An 18736-nucleotide genomic window follows, 5' to 3' on the forward strand; every position below is an offset into this window, starting at 1 on the left:
TGCTCAAACCCAAAAGCAGCCGCAGTCAGATTGAAATGAAATGAAAATCGCTTATTCTCACAAGTAGGCTTCAATTAAGTCACTGTGAAAAGCCCCTAGTCACCACATTCCGGCGCCTGTTCGGGGAGGCTGGTACGGTTATTGAACCGTGCTGCTGACCTGCCTTGGTCTTCTATAAAAGCCAGCTATTTAGCCCAGTGTGCTAAACCAGCCCCTGATTTGGTCAGGCGGTCACAGTACAGATTGGTTGGACGGGACAGGCCTTGCGTGCTTTGTTACAATAAATTTACTGAAGCTAATAAATTAAACATGAAGAAAAGATTTGAAATATTTCATAGGAACATTCAATTAAAACATCTTTCAGTTGCCAACCATGGCAACATTCCCAGACAATATGATTGGATACAGGGTTGCATACAGATGAGAAAGGGGCATGGAGTATGTCATGTGACCTCCTATTTTCTTCAGAAGCGATTGCCCAATTAATTGCTCCACCTCTGCATCCAACTCCAAGTGGAAGTTGGGTGAACACATTTATCAAGACTATTAAAACCTCACCTAACCTAGGCACTCAAACATCCAAGCACACCACCCAAATAGTATTCCGAATCATTTTCCATAACCAACTTACCACTAAATCAAGAAAATTTATGTAGTGTTGAAGTTCAGGCTGGGCTTCACAGAACTGCCGAAAAAGTAATCTTCCAATTGGTTGCTTGTCACAGAGGCTGGAATAGTCTCTCTCTACAGAGGCACAAGGCGGGGAGGGGGAGGGGGAAGAGAAAAAAATAAACAATAAAACACTTCATATGATTTCCTTAATGTTGTTTTAATTTATGCTTATTAATTGTGACAGTAACGTAATGAATTTTCAACGGTTGTGAATTATGCAATTATTGCTCACCCATTCTGTGTGAAAAGATGGATGGTGCTCCAAGCATATAGACATAATATGATGCACTAAAATGCATCATCTGAAAAGGTTTTTAAAATTAAGTCTACGGTTTGAAAATATCCTGCTTTTATATTTTTGCATACTTTCTTCATGACACTTCAGTTTCTTGTGAATAACACTGTGATATACTACATTGCTCAACAGTTTACATGAACACTGCATTATGTTCAGCAACGACATACAGGCCGCAATTTTCTTTACTCAATCATGCCTCGGTGGCAAGGCCAGCATTTGTTGCCCATCCCTAATTGCCCTTGAACAGGGGGCCCTTGCTAGGCCATTACAGATGGCAGTTAACACTCAACCACATTGCTTTGGTCTGGAGCCACAAGTAGGCCTGTCCGGGTATGGTTGGCAGATTTCCTTCCGTAAAGGGCATCAGTGGACATGACGGGTTTTTACGACAATCGATAGTAGTCGCCATGGTCACCATTGCTGAGTCTAGCTTTATATTCCAGGTTTATTAATTGAATTCAAATTTCTCCCAGCTGTCGTGGTGGGATTTAAACCCATGTCCCCAGAGCATTAGCCTGGGCCTCTGGATTACAAGTCCAGTGACATTACCACGGCACCAGTCTCCCCATAAAAATGAAGCGCATCTTTATTAAAAAAGTGAATATTAAATTTCTTAATTTGCCGAGATCCAACGATCAAGCTCGTGACTGAAAAGCAGCTCGCCGTGGCACAGCGGGACCAATAAAGGCCGGGAAAGCCCGCTCCTGGGATCTACCTTGCTTACAAAGCCTCGCAGGATCCAATGCAATCTTGCAAGAAATTGTGACGTAAATCCTGCCCATTGTGGGCGGGATCACCTTTTGGCATATCTGCAGATGAGAGCTAGTCTGCCAAGGTGCCTAGATGGCTTTGCCAGCTGGCCTTGGCACTGCCAGGGTACCAGGCTAGCACTGCCAAGGTGCAAAGCTGGCATTTTTGCATACCTGCGATTGGGCCGTGCATGCCCTGCGCAGGTGTTGGGGCTCCGTCTCATAGTGCATTCATGTTGGGAAAGGTCCGGGGATTACTTCGGGGACCTCGGAGATCAGGGCGACCTCTCGCTACGCTGGGGAGCTATAAAATGGCGTATGTGCGGCCTTGTGTTCCCCGCTGAGACCCCTTATACAACGTGAGTCGCGTTGAATAGCCATTACCACGTGTTTCTCGGCAATGCGAGCGCCAGGAAACACACGGCTAAACGCAATCACAATGAGACTTTATTCCCATTTAGTTGAATCGCGGCCACAGAATGATAAACAGTTGTCAAAGAAGTTGTTGAAGTGACTCAGTACAAAGAGGGAAAATGGTTTGTAACAATGGCTCCCTGCACAATAAGCCCACCACTTCAGTTGTACTTTCTTGCAATCTAGACACTGACCACTGAAGAGGAAGATTAAATATATAATTGAGACTGTGAACTAGCGTGATTGACATCTGAAAGTACTATGGGCCTGGGAGCAGACCATCTTCACGTAAAAAAAATAATATTTTTGATTGGCAAGACTGGGAAATGTTCACATTCAGAAGGACCTGGGTGTCCTTGTAAATGAATCACAAAAGGTTAACATGCAAGTTAAGCAAGCAATTAGGAAAGCAATTCATATGTTAGCTTTTGTTACAAAGGGATTGGATATGAATGTAAAGTTTTACTACAATTAGTCAGGGCATTGATGAAGCCACACTGAGAATAGTTTGTGTAGTTTTGGTCTCCTTACCCAAGGACATCATATTTGCTCCAGAGGCAAGTGCAAAAAAGGTTCATTCGATTAATTTCTTGACTGAGGAGTGTGTCTATGAGGTGATCTTATGCAGACTAGGTGCGTTTACCATGGCGATTACAAGAATGAGGGATGATCCAATTGAAATATATTCTTAAGGGGATGTTGTTGCCAAAATGTTTCCCTGGCTAGGGAATCTGGAACATGGCCTCACAGTCTCAGAATAAGGTGTTGGCCATTTGGGACTGAGATTATGAATTCATTTGAAATTTCTACCTCGGAGGGCCCTCTGCGCTCAGTCATCGAGTATTTTCAAGACTGACAGTGACAGGCGTTTGGGTACTAATGGAATTAAAGGATCTGGGGCTAATGGGGGATGGTGGAGTTGAGGTAAAAAAAATCAACCATGATCTTGCTGAATGGTGGAGAAGGGTCAAAGAATGAAATGGGCTACTTCTGGTCCTGGTTTCTATGGATGGAATTTTCCCAATTTGTGACTAAATGTTTATAAGCGGGGTGGGAACATGCAGCGTCGAAAACACGATAGAAATTCCAGTCCAAGCCTCATTAATCATGCACCCCGGTGTTTCATGCCCTATTCGGTGATGGGGCAGGCCTGGATGGTATGTAATCTGCCATTGTGTCTGGATGCCATATTGAAATTGTATCCAACATCACTGACCTATCAGTGAACAAAGTGGAACTTCTGAAAATGAAGGTAGATCTTCGGGAGCATTCTGAAACCTGAAGATAGAACTCCTGAGAACGTTGGTGGATCTCCAAGAACATTCTGAGGTTGGAAGATGGACTCCCCCCAGGACCCTGAACCTGGAAGGTCACATACAGATGCACCCCTGATCCAGTGCTGTGCTTTTCCAAGGACTAGGGTTTTGGGTGACCTCCATCTGAACTCCCAGAGTCAACCCCAGGCTTGTTCAGACGAGTCCCTGGCATCTGCACATCACGTTGTACAAGCATGTTTCATTCCAGTGTACCGTGGAGAATCTGGCATGGAGGGGTGGGGGTGGGGGGCTGAACTCTATCCTGCCTCCCCAGAATGGAAATATGGTGGGTGGGGCCCTTTGTCTGCGCATTGGGATGTTTTCCGACTCAATCTTCATGCCCCCTCGCCAAAAGTCCAGTCCTAATTGGCAGGTAGAGCTACTGAGGTTTTGTTCTGTTTTAATTTTCTTTTTTATGCAATGCAACTCACTTCAGACTGAGCCAATATTGCAAAGACCAAGGATTACAATTTTGGTGCAACAGCATTGCTTCTATCAATTTCACTAAATGAACATAATTACCACTTGCACCAGAAAGACTGCATTCAAGGCCATGTTCGGACTCTCTTTTCTAGGGCAGCATCCCACTTGTTACTGTGGAGTAACCAGGGCAAATGGTCACAGCATCTATCTTAAAGCAGTCAACTTGCAACTGAGGAAAGGCAGCAGTCAAGTTGCCCACAGCAGGGTCCTACAAACTGCAATGTGATAATGGTAAGATGTTGGATGAGAGATAATATTGTCCAGGACACTGGGATGAACAACTGAACCACAGCAACCCAATTTTCCTTTTTGACCAAATGTTGGCCATATTTGCAGGTTATTCTGACCTACCCATGTCTCACTATCACAATTACTTGCCTTCAGATATCCTGAGGGTTGTATTCTCAGCTACAATTGAAACGTCCGCTTTTCTAGAGGTGTCAAAATTTGTGAAATTATTCAGCGACATACACTAGTTTTCTAGCGTGGCACCCGACTCTGCTCGTCAGCTAGGCATAACATTGGGCATGATCCCAAGGCCACGCTGCACCCACAAAGCAGCTTGCCAAGGTGCAGTGTAACCAATAGAAGCCAGGAGACCCCAGGATCTATCTGGCTCGCAATGCCTCGCAAGATCTAACACGAACTCGCGAGATGCTGCGATGTAAATCCCGCCCATTGTGGGCAGGATCACTTTTTAGCAAAAATGCACATTAAAGCACAACAGTTTCACTTTAATATGCAGTTTCTGGCGTTAAGATCTACCCCTGCGCCTCCGAGAACTCGGGCGAGCGCCCTTCTGCACTGGCCGTTTCAAACGGGGACCACACAGGACGGCACTCATGAGAGTCTTCCAGGCGTTCAGAGGCCCCCAGGTGCGTGCCCCTTGGGCAGAGTGGTACCTTGGCACTGCTGGTGCCAAGGCATCCTGGCAGTGCCACCTAGATGACAGCCTGGCACTGCCACCTCCCATAGTGCATTGGCATCTGGGAGGCATCGGAGTTTGCGTTGGGGGCCTCGTAGATCTCTCGCTACACTGAGGAGTTCCGGCGAGTGGAGCTCCTCAATGTAGAAACCAGGGCGACATGCAGCCTCAGCCGCGCGTTCCCCGCTGAGGCCTCTCATTTAACACAAGAGGTGTATAGCTATTGGTTCTCAGCACTACGAGTGATGGGTAATACGCGGCTAAATGCACTTACTATGGGACTTTGTTCCCATTTAGTTGAATCACGTCCTATATATTGATGCACCCTTACACTTCATAGCTACTCTGCGATGAACAATAATTTGCTTTACAAGCAGATGATGTAGGTTTTGGACAAATGTAACCAATGTGACATATGGATTTTAGTAGGCCTGCAGTCAGGAAACTTTAAAAAAACATTTCCATCTGTGTTCCTTGTTTAATTGGATAACTTAATTGCAAGATTAGTCATTGCCTTCTGTTTCAAACATGTGCACATGTTAAGCAGAGATTTAAATAGCTACTTCCATTAATTTACCACCATACCTCGGGTTACTGTTCCAATAATGTGTGTTTTTTGGATTACACGATGAAAATGAATCCAAAGGCAATTCAACATGCGGCGCAATTTAACAGGGACAAAACAGAGTCCTGTTCTGGGCGCATTTACTGGGGTGTTTCTCTTCGGGTTTCTGCAAGGAATACCCGCCAAGGCCGCATTTACATTCATTTACTACATCGACAAGCTCAGCTCACCAGTACAGGAAGAGTTTGGTGTGCCGTTTTTAAATGCCGCCCCAATCTCATGACCTCCAACATCCCAACTTACCTATTAGGGGTCCTCGAGCTCCTCACCCCACCTCGTAAGGGCAGGGCACCCCTGGGCCCGATCCAAGGCATGGACAACACCCCACTGGGCACCTTGGCATTGTCAGCCTGGCACTGCCCCAACCAGCTTGGCAGTACCCACATGGGAACCCTGGCAGTGCCTGGGTGGCAGTGCCAGGGTGCCCAGTGGCACCAGGAGTGCCAGGGTACCACCCTGCCCCAGAGCCTGACTACTGGGGAGCCTTCAATCTTCTGGTGATGCCCCTAGCACTAAGAGATGCCGATGTGAATGTTTACATATGTAAGTATTATAGATTACAGTGCCAGGGTATTGCCCCCACCCCCCTAGTTTAAAAAAATCTGTTGTAAACATCAACAGTGTGATATCATGCCACCGGGGCAATGGGGGATGAGGCCTGCTAATTATATTAAAGTGTACTATTATGGAGTCCTGTCATTGCATGACGGAAAACCCATTACGTCATTGGAGGAGGGTGGGACAGTCGAGCGAGGTAACCTCACCAACGTAAAAGCCGTTTTGAGACCCCTCCTTGATTCTCCATTCCAAAGACCATAGGGGCTCACAGAGTTAAATTATATAGACAGGATGGGTAGACTGGACTTTACTCCCTTGAATATAGATCATTAGGTGATCTTTTGGGGGTGTTTAAGATAATTCAAAGGAGCACATAAGAGTAGAACAAAAGAAACTAAGTGCTTGGGTGGGGGAAATTTCACACATAACCTTAAAATTACAGCTCGACTGTTCGGTGATGATGTCAAGGAAAATATATTCAGGTAATGGGCAGTGGAACTCGGCAACACTCTCTCCCAAACAGCTCGGACAAAACAAATTCAGGGTATTAAGGGTTATGGAATTAAGGAAGGTAGATGGAGCTAAGATGCAGATGAGTCCCAATCAAATTGAGGGGATGAGTGATCTTCTATTCCCATGTTCCATCTCATAAGGGGGAAAACTGGCTTCAAAATTATTTGTTAAAATAAAAAGAGGTCATATTATAAATGTAGAGGTTGCAAACTATTGCACAGACAGAATTAATGTTGACGAAAGTTTTAATGTCCTTTAATTTTTCAGCAGTTGGATCAGGCACAACTATATTCCCTTTTATCTTAACTCTGGTCTGAGAGATTCCCCATTCAGTGCTTACAATTGTAATTTACTCTTTTACTTATCACGCTGTGTACTCATCTACCAGCTCTCCCCAATTCTGTTATTGTAACACTTATTTTACACAGCACCAACCTTTTCTAATTTTACAATCACAATGTAATCTATAATACTTACATACCTAAATAAACACATGCCATGCAACTCTCGTCGCATTGCTCAGAGCAAGCAGAACCTGGGGCGGGATTCTCCAACCCCATGCTGGGTCGGAGAATCGCCGGGGGTGGCCTGAATCCCGCCCCCGCCATGTCCCGAAGTCTCCGCCACCAGAGATTCGGCGGGGCGGGAATCGCGCCACGCCGGTCGGCGGGGGTGGGAATCGCACCGCGCCAGTCAGCGGGCCCACCCCCGCCGATTCTCGGCAATGGGCCGAAGCTGCTGCTGGAATGCCTGTCCCGCCAGCGCAGATTAAACCACCTTCTGAACGGCGGGACAAGGTGGCACGGGCAGGCTCCAGGGTCCTGGGGGGCGCCCGGGGTGATCTGGCCCCCGGGGGTGCCCCCACGGTGGCCTGGCCCGTGATCGGGGCCCACCGATCCGCGGGCGGTCCTGTGCCGTGGGAGCACTCTTTTTCTTACGCCTTCACCATGGTCTTCACTATGGCAGAGGTGGAAGAGACCCCCTCCCCTGCGCATGCGCGGGGATGACGTCAGCAGCCGCTGACGCTTCCGCGCATGCGCCGACCCGCGTCACCCGGCGTAGACCTTCCGGCCCCAGCTGGCGTGGCGCCAAAGGCCTTTCCCGCCAGCTGGTGGTGCGCAAACCACTCCGGCACGGGCCTAGCTCCTCAAGGTGAGGGCTTGGCCCCGACCTCCGCACCTTTGGGGCGGCCCGACGCCGGAGTGGTTCCCACCATTCCATTACGCCGGAACACCCCCCCCCCGCCTGCCGGGTAGGGGAGAATCCCGCCCATGGAGTTTCAGCTTACCTGTCCATTGCTATTTCCCTAACTCAACCTACCCCTTCGCCTCTTCCTGCCTTTCAGCTAAAATATCTTCCGCTCCCTCGGGGGTGAGGTGAGCGTGAGTGCCCTTGACATTAAGGCAGCATTTGACCAAATGTGGCATCAGGACCCCTAGCAAGACTGTAGTCAATGGGAATCAGGGGGGGGACCACTGGCACAAAGGAAGATGGTTGTGGTGGTTGGAGGTCAATCACCTCAGCTCCGGGATATCACTGCAGGAGTTCCTCAGGGTAGTGTCCTAGGCCCAAACATCTTCAGCTGCTTCAGCAATGACCTTCCTTCCATCGGACGATCAAAAGTGGGGATGTTCGCTGAAAATTGCACAATGTTCAGCACCATTCACGACTCACTGGATAATGAAGCAGTCCATATCCAAATGCTGTAAAACTTGGACAACATCTAGGCTTGGGCTGACAAGTGACAAGTAACATCCATGCCACATAAGTGCCAGGCAGTGACCATCACCAACAAGAGAGGATCAAACCATCACCCCTTGATATTCAATGGCATGACCATCACTGAAACCCCCACAATCAACATCCTGGGGGTTACCATTGACCATAAACTGAACTGGACTAGTCGTAGAAATACTGTGGCTACAAGAGTAGGTCAGAGGCTGGGAATACTGCAGCGAGTAACTGACCACCTGACTCCCACAAAGCCTGTCTGTCCACCATCTACAAGCCACAAGTCAGGACTGTGATTGAATACTCTCCACTTGCCTGGATGAGTGCAGTTCCAACAACATCCAAGAAGCTCAATACCATCCAGGACAAAATAGCCCACTTGATTAGCACCCCTAGTCTGTGACAGGCACCTCCCATAAATGCATTTTTAAAAAACCTTCCTTCATCACCTTCAATGGATGCATATTTTACACAGTGTTGAGCATTATTTCTCAATTTATACTCCAAGGCTCCAACTTACAAAATCTACACTCTATTATCGTCATGCCTTTTGTTTTAAATGTTAGGGCACATTATCAACCTCTCCTTACATTTCAAAGTGCTGGGTTATGGATTTTGCAGTTCCTCTACATCTCCAGTCTTTCTGAATTTTTAACATTTAAAATAAATATCTGATTTATTCTAAAATGTATTATCTATCTTTTTCGTACATTGTATTCCATCTGCCCATCCTACAAACTTTTATCTTCCTGAAGTCACTTGCAGTCTCTTCTCAGCTAGCTCTGCTCCTTAATTTTTTGCCATTTGCTCAGAATTTATGGATGTGTTTGGTAACTGCCCTGGAGAAAAGTATCCACTTAATGCCCTGGTTTATACAGCAGGTTGATGCCTTGAGAACAAAATACGACACTGAAGGCACAAACTAATAAAATATGCATTTTTGACAAATTGTTTAAAACTTCTTTTGGAAACTAGAAATTTCAATTACTGAGAAAAACGGAAGTTTTTTGTTTAAAAAACAGCAGACTGATTCAATCGGTTCTGTTTTGCTGTCTTTTTTGTTATTAATGGTAGTTTTTTTGTTATTCCTGATTTACTGCTGTTCTACATCAAGCAAGATTGCTGACAGCAAAAGTATGATTGGAAAATTGTAATGACAGGAAACAGTGAATATGTGAAATTGTGTGTTACATCCACGACTTGTAAATGTTGCAGAGATAGATGGATTGATGGCTTTATATGCAGATTCTGTTCTGTTGCCAGGAAAAGTATAAAACAGGCACAATTCTCCGTCTCGCGATACCGCAAGTGTGAACCGCAATGGGGCATCCGGCTAAAATCGAGGTTGCCTTGATCCGGTCCCGCGTTGGTGGCGGATGACAAGGTTTGCGGCCCGTGCTGGCATTTGCATTCATTTAAATGTGATTGGCAGGTTGGGACACAGTATGCTCCGCCCCTCCGGGATGCTCTGTTCCTCTCTGGCAGAAGTCTCACGGGTGTGAATTACTACAAGTATTTACAAACGTGGGTGGGCGACAGGGCTGTGGAGGAGGAGCGGGAGGCTAAAAAACACTGAAAAACCATTGACATCTGTCGGCTTGCTGGGGGATGGCTGCCCAGGCTGGGTGCAGTAGTGGGTAGTGACTTGGTGCCAGGTCCGTTGACTTAGCTTATTCCCCTTGGGATCAGGGTGGCCTGGCTCAGACTGCCATTGCCGCAGTCTATCGTTTAAATGCACCCCTTTGGTTTTACTGACAGGCTCCTGGCTGCCCACACTGCTGAGTGCTGCCTGTGTCCTCTAAATGTTTAGAAGGCCTCTGGCCATCTGGGAGCCCACCCGGACCGGTCCTCTAGATACCCTCATACCCCAGCTATATCATCAAGGGCCAAGCTCAATCAGGAGCCCACCAGGTGTTGGCACTCGTCAGATGCGCTGCCCCAAGGCGGTTGGGTGATGCAGTTGTTAGCACTGTTGCCTATGGAGGGGAGGACCTGGGTTCGATCCCCGCCCTGGGTCACTGTCTGTGTGGAGTTTGCACATTCTCCACACGTTTCACTCCCATAACTCAAACATGTGCAGGTTAGGTGGATTGGCCATGCTAAATTGCCCTTTAATTGGAAAAAATAACTGGGTACTCTAAATTTGTATTGAAAAAAATATGCACTGCCCCAATAGAGAGTAAGCAGGGAATCGGCAGAGCTCACCTCAAACAGAGGACATCTGCACCACAGTCTTCGGAATCGTCCCTGGTTCTCTACCCTCTCAGGGCAGAGAATTCACCAGTGACCCCCATCCCTCCAGATCACCAGCTGTCTCCTCCGGATGAGGCTGGCAGCACTGATTGCCTCTGTCACCATCTCCCGGTGTCCAGGATGGCAAGCTTAAGTCTGCGGCCCACGTTGGGCAAGAGGGTGTCCTTCCACCCCTCACTAGCATGGAGCTGTCGGTCCACCTTGAACTCCCGACCTGAGGTAGGGTTGGAGGGGGGGGGGGCGCACAGGTCTTCTCTGAGCCATCTTGGTGGCTGCAGTGTGTAGGGGGTAAGTAGAGCACTTCAAAACTCCAGCTCCCAGGCCCTTTGGTGGTTAGGACACCTACTGGGCCAGGAATTGCTCGGAATTCGCGGCAACATAGTGCTGGTTCATTAGCATGTCATGAACTGCGACATAAAAAGCGCTCCCAACAGGTTCATGAACCGCACTCAATTCAGTTCCCGGCATCAACATTTCAGAGAATTTTGCTCAATTAGTTGGATCTATCCAAATGAAATTGATCATATCGTAACCAAAATGATTATTCACAGATCAAGTTCTTTAGTAGTATAGAATAAAGTGTCAGAACTCCACAACGGCTCAGATTACGGGTTTGAATCCCGCCACGGCAGATAGTGAAATTTAAAGTTGATAAAAATCTGGGATTAAAAATCTCATGGTGAGCATGAAGCCATTGTTGTAAAACCCATCTGATTCACCAAGTCCCTCAGGAAAGGAAATCTGCCATCCTAACCTGGTCTGGCCTCCATGGAACTTCAGATCCACAGCAATGTGGTCGGCTCTTAAATTCCCTCAGGGATGGGCAATAAATGCTGGCCTAGGCAGCGACACCGACATCCAATGAATTTTTTAAAAAGTATTTACTAAATCAAACAGCTCTGTAAAAAGTAAACGAAAAAATGAGCTCAGTCTCAAGATAGAGTTAATTATTTTGGCCGAACCATCTGTACCCAACAGTAAGTATAACGAGATCTCCGATGACTTGTACTTTTGCTCCTGATTGCTTTAACAAAAGGCATCTTTGTTCATTCCGTCTGTATTTAACTTAATTTTAAAATGCAGTTTTAAACCCCACGTTCAAAATGAAGTTACACCCTTATTAAAAGTGAATGCTTTGGCTGCAGTTGGGAGGTGGTGCCCAAAAGGCAATTGAAATTATGCTGCTCAGGTTAAAGTTCAAGAACTGGCCGAGTTCCCGACGCCGTGGTTCTAACCAGATATCAGCCGTCTGGAACCTCGGGTGGCGGCTGCGGATTCAGTCTTTTCTTAAGGAAAGTCCAGAGTGAAATGCCAGTGTTTTGATGCTAGCGTGGGGACATAGCCCCATTTTTGGAGAATCCAGTCCAAGATTTTTAGTAAGGATGCTCAGTCTGCGAGTAATCTAATTTTAAACCACCAAAAATGGCTGAAAAAAACACTATTACTGAGCTATTTAATAATTATATTTGGCCTCCAGTAGTTTAATTGTCATAACCCGCACAGGACTTACAAAGTGACAATGATTAAACATGCCTATCAGATCAACAGACCAATCAATACACACACATAAATCCCTGAATACGAGCTCCGCCCTTAAAGAGGGCAGGGAAGCTGAAAGCAGGTATCGCTAAACCTCTGTATAAAGTCAGCCAGTTTGGATACCGGCATAGAGGAGAGGCCCGGCTGGGATCTTCCGTGTCGTGTAAAAAATAGTTCGCTCGGGCGGCACGGTGGCTAGCTCTGCTGCCTCACGGCGCCAAGGACCCGGATTCGATCCTGACCCCAGGCCACTTTCAGTGTGGAGTTTGCACGTTCTCCCCTGTCTGCGTTGGTCTCACCCCCACAACCCAAAAGATATATGGAGTAGGTGGATTGGCCACATCAAATTACTCTTAAATTGGGACAAAAAAGAATTACGTACTCGAAATTTAAAAAAAAGTAAATAAAACTTTATTTCCTTTTACAACTTGGCATGGACTCCCTTTGTGGTCTACTAAGTTAATAAATCAAATTTATTTTACATGAAACAACTTGGGAAACATATCTATAAGCGGCCTGTGGAGCTTAGAAAGTTAATTCAATTTGAAGGGTCTGTCCTAACCAGTGAAATCTCACAACTTTGTCTCGGGGCATGGCTGCCTTTGTGGGCAGCTCCTGATTTTTTATTTATGTTTTTATTCTCCATTTTCACATTTTCCTTCAAAAGTTACACCCCACCCACAAACAGTAAACGGTAACAAATACAAAATCAATCCCCTTAACAATACCAACGATCCCATCCTCCCACTGTCATGATATTCAGGTAAACATCATGGTGCAAATATACATACATACTGATGGACAGATCAACGGACCAATCAATACACACACAACATCACAGCCAATCACAGGCAAGAGCATACACATTATAAAACGGGGAACACGGCACTTCCCGCTAATTCCAGCAGGAGACAGCTCAGGGCACAGAGCTCACACCAAGCCACTCAGACATTCACCATGTGTTGAGTGCCACTCCAAGATAATGTTAGGGATAGGTCCACAGATTCAAGTGTAATGAACGAACCACAGTAACCAGTTTACCACTGTAAATATTGTTAGTAATAAAACTGAGTTGTACCATCCGCAACTGTGTTGGTTCGTCTATGTAGCAGAGCACCGAACACGACGTAGTACCAGGATTGGAACCCGGTAACTGTGAGACCTACCTACAAATCCTCAGGAATCCGCCATCCTGCGCCATGGACACCGTCAGCACGCCACAGCCGTTACAAATCGCTGGAAACCTCGGCGTCAATTGGAAGCTGTTCAAACAGTGCTTCCAGTTCTTCCTGGAAGCCACCGCAAGGAAGAGCGCTTCGGACACCAGAAAAATCGCCTTCCTCCTCTCCACGGCAGGGCAACACACCAACCATGTCTACAGCTCCCTGGTGTTCGCGGAAGGTGAGGACAAGACCAAGTACAAGATGGTCCTTCTCAAACTCGAGCAACACTTCAGCGTCGAGGTAAATGAGAGTTGAGAGAGGTATCTCTTCCAGCAGCGCCTGCAGGGTAAGGATGAGCCCTTTCAATCTTTCCTTACACACCTCCGCATCCTTGCGCAGTCCTGCGGTTACGACACCACCTCCGATTCAATGATTCGGGACCAGATTGTTTTTGGGGTCACCTTGCGCGCCCTACGCCAGCAGCTCCTCAAAATTAAAGGCCTCACCCTAGCCTCCGCAATCGAAGCCTGTGTCCTTAATGAAAACGCGACCAGCCGCTTCTCCCAATTTCAAGCGGCCGAATCGGCGCGGCAGGGGTCCTACGCCCCCGAATCGACAAGGCAGGCGTCCTACGAGGCCGAACGGGTCCAGGCGATCGAGTTCTTCCCGGCCCGCGGCCCAGACGAGGGCGGCCGTTTCGTGCGCTTTCCATGGCCTCCCGCGTTTGTGCGCGCCAAAAAAGACGTCGCGCAGAGGGACGTGGTGCGCAGGCGCGCTCGACGCAAGACCGAACTGCGCATGCGCGGTTGCGCAATGAACGCCATGACGTCACGACGTGCGGCAACTGCGGAGCCGCACATTTAAAGCGGCAATGTTTGGCAAAAAACCGACAATGCCTCCGCTGTGGCAAGATGGGCCACTACGCTGCCTGCTGTCGAGCAGCTCAACCTGCCAATGCTCCCCAATTCCAACAACCTCGCAGGGATGTGCGGACCATTCAGCCTCCGTACTACGAGTCGTGCCCAGACGATATCCAAACCAGTGACACAGACGACCAGGACGCCTTCCGTGTTGCGGTCATTGATAGGAACCGGATGTCTCCAGGCAGGACCCAGTGAACAGCGTCAATCCGGGTGATGAATGGTGTGCCAGTGAACAGCGTCAATCCGGGTGATGAATGGTGTGCCACCCTAATGGTCAACCGATCACCGATAACATTCCGTCTGGACACTGGTGCCTCCGCCAACCTAATAGCATGGTCAGCCTTCTACGCCTTGAAGGTCAGATCACCAATTCGGCCATCCCATTGCAAGATGGTCGACGACAATGGAAACGTTATCCTGGCCATGGGATCCTGCCAGCTCCAGGTGACACACAATACATACACGGCCACACTGTCCTTCAAAATAGTCGGATCATCAAAGGACTCCCTGCTAGGTGTACAGGCATGCAAAGTTCTCCACCTCGTGCAGCGGGTCCACGCTCAGTCTCCAAAAGGCACATCAAACTTCCCGGATGCAGAATTTAGGGCACAGCTTCAATCGCTCCTCGCCCACAACCAGGAGGCATTCGACGGCATGGGCACGCTGCCCTATACTTACAGAATACGACTCAAACCGGACGCCACCCCGGTTATTCACGCACCTCGCAGGGTCCCAGCGCCACTCAAAGACCGCCTCAAGCATCAGCTACAGGATCTCCAGGACCAAGGGGTGCTATCCCGGGTCACGGAGCCCACGCCATGGGTCAGCTCCATGGTGTGTGTTAAGAAGCCCTCTGGCGAACTCCGGATCTGCATTGACCCGAAAGACCTGAACAACAACATAATGAGGGAACACTACCCCAGACCCAAACGGGAAGAAATCACGAGCGAAATGGCCCGGGCTAAAATCTTTACAAAGCTGGATGCCTCGAAGGGTTTTTGGCAGATCCAACTGGACCAGTCCAGCAGGAAGCTGTGCACCTTCAACACTCCTTTCGGCAGGTTCTGCTATAACAGAATGCCGTTTGGCATCCGAGGTCTTTCACAGGATCATGAAACAGATGATGGAGGGCATCGAAGGGGTGCGCGTCTACGTTGACGACGTCATCATTTGGTCGACCACACCACAGGAGCACATCAATAGTCTCCAGCACGTCTTTGTGCGGATACGGGTAAACGGCCTGCGCCTCAACCGAGCCAAGTGTTCTTTCAGCCAAACCGAGCTGACGTTTCTGGGGGACCACATATCCCGGTCAGGGGTCCGTCGCAGACAAGGTGAGCGCCATTACAGCCATGCCGCAGCCGGCAGACAAGAAAGCAGTGCTACGCTTCCTAGGCATGGTCAACTTCCTGGGGAAGTTCATTCCCAACCTTGCCTCCCACACAACGGCTCTTCGCCACCTAGTCAGGAAGTCCACGGAGTTCCAGTGGCTGCCCGCACACCAGAAGGAATGGGAGGAGCTCAAAATTAAGCTCACCACAGCCCCGGTATTGGCGTTTTTCGACACATCTCGTGACACTAAAATTTCGACTGATGCCAGCCAGTCCGGCATTGGGGCGGAACTCCTACAGCGGGATGACACTGCATTATGGGCCCCGGTCGCCTATGCCTCGCGGGCCATGACCCCTACAGAACAGCGCTACGCGCAGATCGAAAAGGAGTGCCTGGGTTTGCTAACCGGAATAGGCAAGTTCCATGTCTACGTGTATGGTCTCCCCCAGTTTACCGTTGAGACTGACCATCGCCCCCTGGTCAGCATCATATATAAGGACCTGAACGAGATGACCCCTCGCCTCCAGCGCATCCTACTCAAACTCAGGAGGTACGGCTTCCAACTGGTCTACACCCCGGGAAAGGACCTTATCATTGCGGATGGCCAATCTAGAGCAGTGAGCACACCACCCGACTCGGAGGGGTTTGTCTGTCAGGTCGAAGCGCAGGTGGCCTTCACATCGGCAAATCTGCCAGCCGATGACTCCAGTCTGGCCCGTATTCGCCGGGAGACTGCGGCTGACCCCCTTCTACAATGTGTGATGCGCCACATGTCGGGAAGGTAGCTCAAAGGACAGTGCCCGCAGTTCTACAATGTCCAGGGCGACTTGGCTGTCATTGATGGTTTGCTCCTAAAGCTGGACCGGATTGTGATTCCGCACAGCATGCACAAGGCGAAGGTGAGTGTGGACCTTTTTCACGCGCTCGGCAGGGACTATGTAATCATCATAGATTACTTTTCAAACTATCCAGAGGTCATACGCCTGCACGATTTGACATCGTCCGCTGTCATAAGAGCTGCAAAGACACCTTCGCACGCCAGGGCATTCCAATTACTGTCATGTCGGACAATGGGCCCTATTTTGCCAGCCAGGAATGGCCTTCCTTTGGTGCTTCGTATGGCTTCACACACGTGACGTCCAGCCCTCTGCATCCCCAGTCCAATGGAAAGGCGGAGAAGGGCGTTCACATGGTCAAGCGGTTCCTCTGCAAGGCTGCTGCTGCCGGATCGGACTTCTGCTTAGCCCTGCGAGCCTATCGCTCGGCCCCACTAGCCACTGGCCTCTCACCAGCCCAGCTGTTGATGGGTCACGCCCTCAGGACCACTGTGCCATCCATTCTGGTCCCCACAACCAACCATGCTCCAGTACTGCACAGGATGCGACAGCAGCGCGTTCGCCAGAAGGTGGCACATGACACATGGGCAACTGATCTTCCCGCCCTGGCGCCTGGGGACGACGTCCGCATCCACCTACCAGAAGGTGGCCGGTCAGCTCCTGCCGAAGTTCTCCGACGCGTGGCTCCCCGCTCGTTCCTGGTTCGCATGCCTGATGGCTCCATTCGCAGGCGCAATCGCCGGGCTCTTCGCCTACTTCCACACTTGCTACGGGAACTTACACCGGTGCCACGCCCTTCCTGATGTCGACTTCGTGGAGCTTCCTGCCACCTGCCCATTCCATCGTCGCCCGTGGCCAGGCCCATTCCTCAGCCGGTGAATCCTGACCCACCCTTGAGGCTGTCAACCCGAATTCATCGCCCACCTGCTAGGCCGGACTTATGAGCCTGTTTGAACATTGAACTCACTGATGTATCATACCACTGTGTTAATATGTTTCTCTTTTTCCTGGTCGTTACAGGAGTTCGTTTTGACGTTTAACATTTCCACGTGTTTTGTTTAGGGTACAACCTCGTTGCTATGTCGCACCTGACATCGCCCCATGTATATAGTTTAGCCTCATGTACATGCTGTAGATATTGCACACACACACATTCAGCTGCACTCAGTACACATCTCTATTTATAACCACATAGGCACATGTTCTTGTAAAAAAAGGGGCAATGTCATGATAGTCAGGTAAACATCATGGTGCAAACATACATACATACTGATGGACAGATCAACGGACCAATCAATACACACACAACACCACAGCCAATCACAGGCAAGAGCATACACACTATAAAACGGGGAACACGACACTTCCCGCTAATTCCAGCAGGAGACAGCTCAGGGCACAGAGCTCACAGCAAGCCACTCAGACATCCACCATGTGTTGAGTGCCACTCCAAGATAGTGTTAAGGATAGGTCCACAGATTCAAGGGTAATGAATGAACCACAGTAACCAGTTTACCATTGTAAATATTGTTAGTACCAACTATGTTGGTTCGTCTGTGTAGCAGAGCACCCAACACGACACCCACCACCCCAAACAACGGCCCACCTGTCAATATATGCATCCCATAAAACAAACCCTCCCACGGTGGAAACAAAAAACAAAAGAGAAAAAGAAAAAGGAGTCCGGGACCGCCCATGGTCACCATTGACCTATAGAGTCCACTCCCCCTCCCCCCTACACTCAACGCCATCCAACCTCTGAAAGAATACCGTACATGATACCCAAGAGTTGTACACCCCCCCCCTCCCCCCAGTCTCCAACTCCACCCGTCCACTGCCTCTTGTAAAACTCCTCCCCCCCAACCTCGGTTCCTTTCCCCCCAACTTTCCACCCCGGCTAGACCACTCGGACCCTGTTCTGCCAGGCTCCGATGGCCGCAGCCCCTCCCCCCACCTCACTCCCGTTCACTGGCCAGCTTAAACCGGCCAGCGTGGAGGCCCCCGCCCGGGTCCCTTTCCCCCTTGCCCGGCCCTAGGAAAGCCCAGAAATCCCCTTTTAGCATACAAACCCCGCATATCCATCTACACCCCAAAGAGCCCTCATTTCGAGTGAAAGTCCCATCCCTTCCCTTGTCCAAATATATACAACATTGGCTTCTTTAGCCCCTACACCCACACGCAGTGAAACAAAAAAAAAGAAGAAAATACAGTCATGAGGTCACATCGGCACATGGCCATTTCTCAATGTGTCAGTTCTGCCACAGTCCTTCTGCCTTCGCAAACTCCTCCGCTGCTTCCGCCGTTTCAAAATAAAAGTCCTTGAGCTTATAAGTCACCCTCAGCTTTGCTGGATATACAATGCCGCACTGCACCTTGCTAATGTCCAGTGCCCTCTTCACCCGGTTG

General features: G+C 49.0%; 1 protein-coding gene across 1 annotated transcript in view; it reads right to left on the minus strand.

Moving 5' to 3' along the window:
- Positions 1-18736, minus strand: part of LOC140393195 (G protein-coupled receptor kinase 5-like) — a 385259-nt gene that overhangs the window by 180254 nt on the left and 186269 nt on the right. The window contains exon 3 of the mRNA XM_072479357.1: positions 632-744. Within this exon, the coding sequence (XP_072335458.1) occupies positions 632-744 (113 nt within the window). The remainder of the gene's footprint in view (positions 1-631; positions 745-18736) is intronic.

The sequence above is a fragment of the Scyliorhinus torazame genome, chromosome 16 (genome assembly GCF_047496885.1).
Source record: "Scyliorhinus torazame isolate Kashiwa2021f chromosome 16, sScyTor2.1, whole genome shotgun sequence".
Taxonomy (NCBI): domain Eukaryota; kingdom Metazoa; phylum Chordata; class Chondrichthyes; order Carcharhiniformes; family Scyliorhinidae; genus Scyliorhinus; species Scyliorhinus torazame.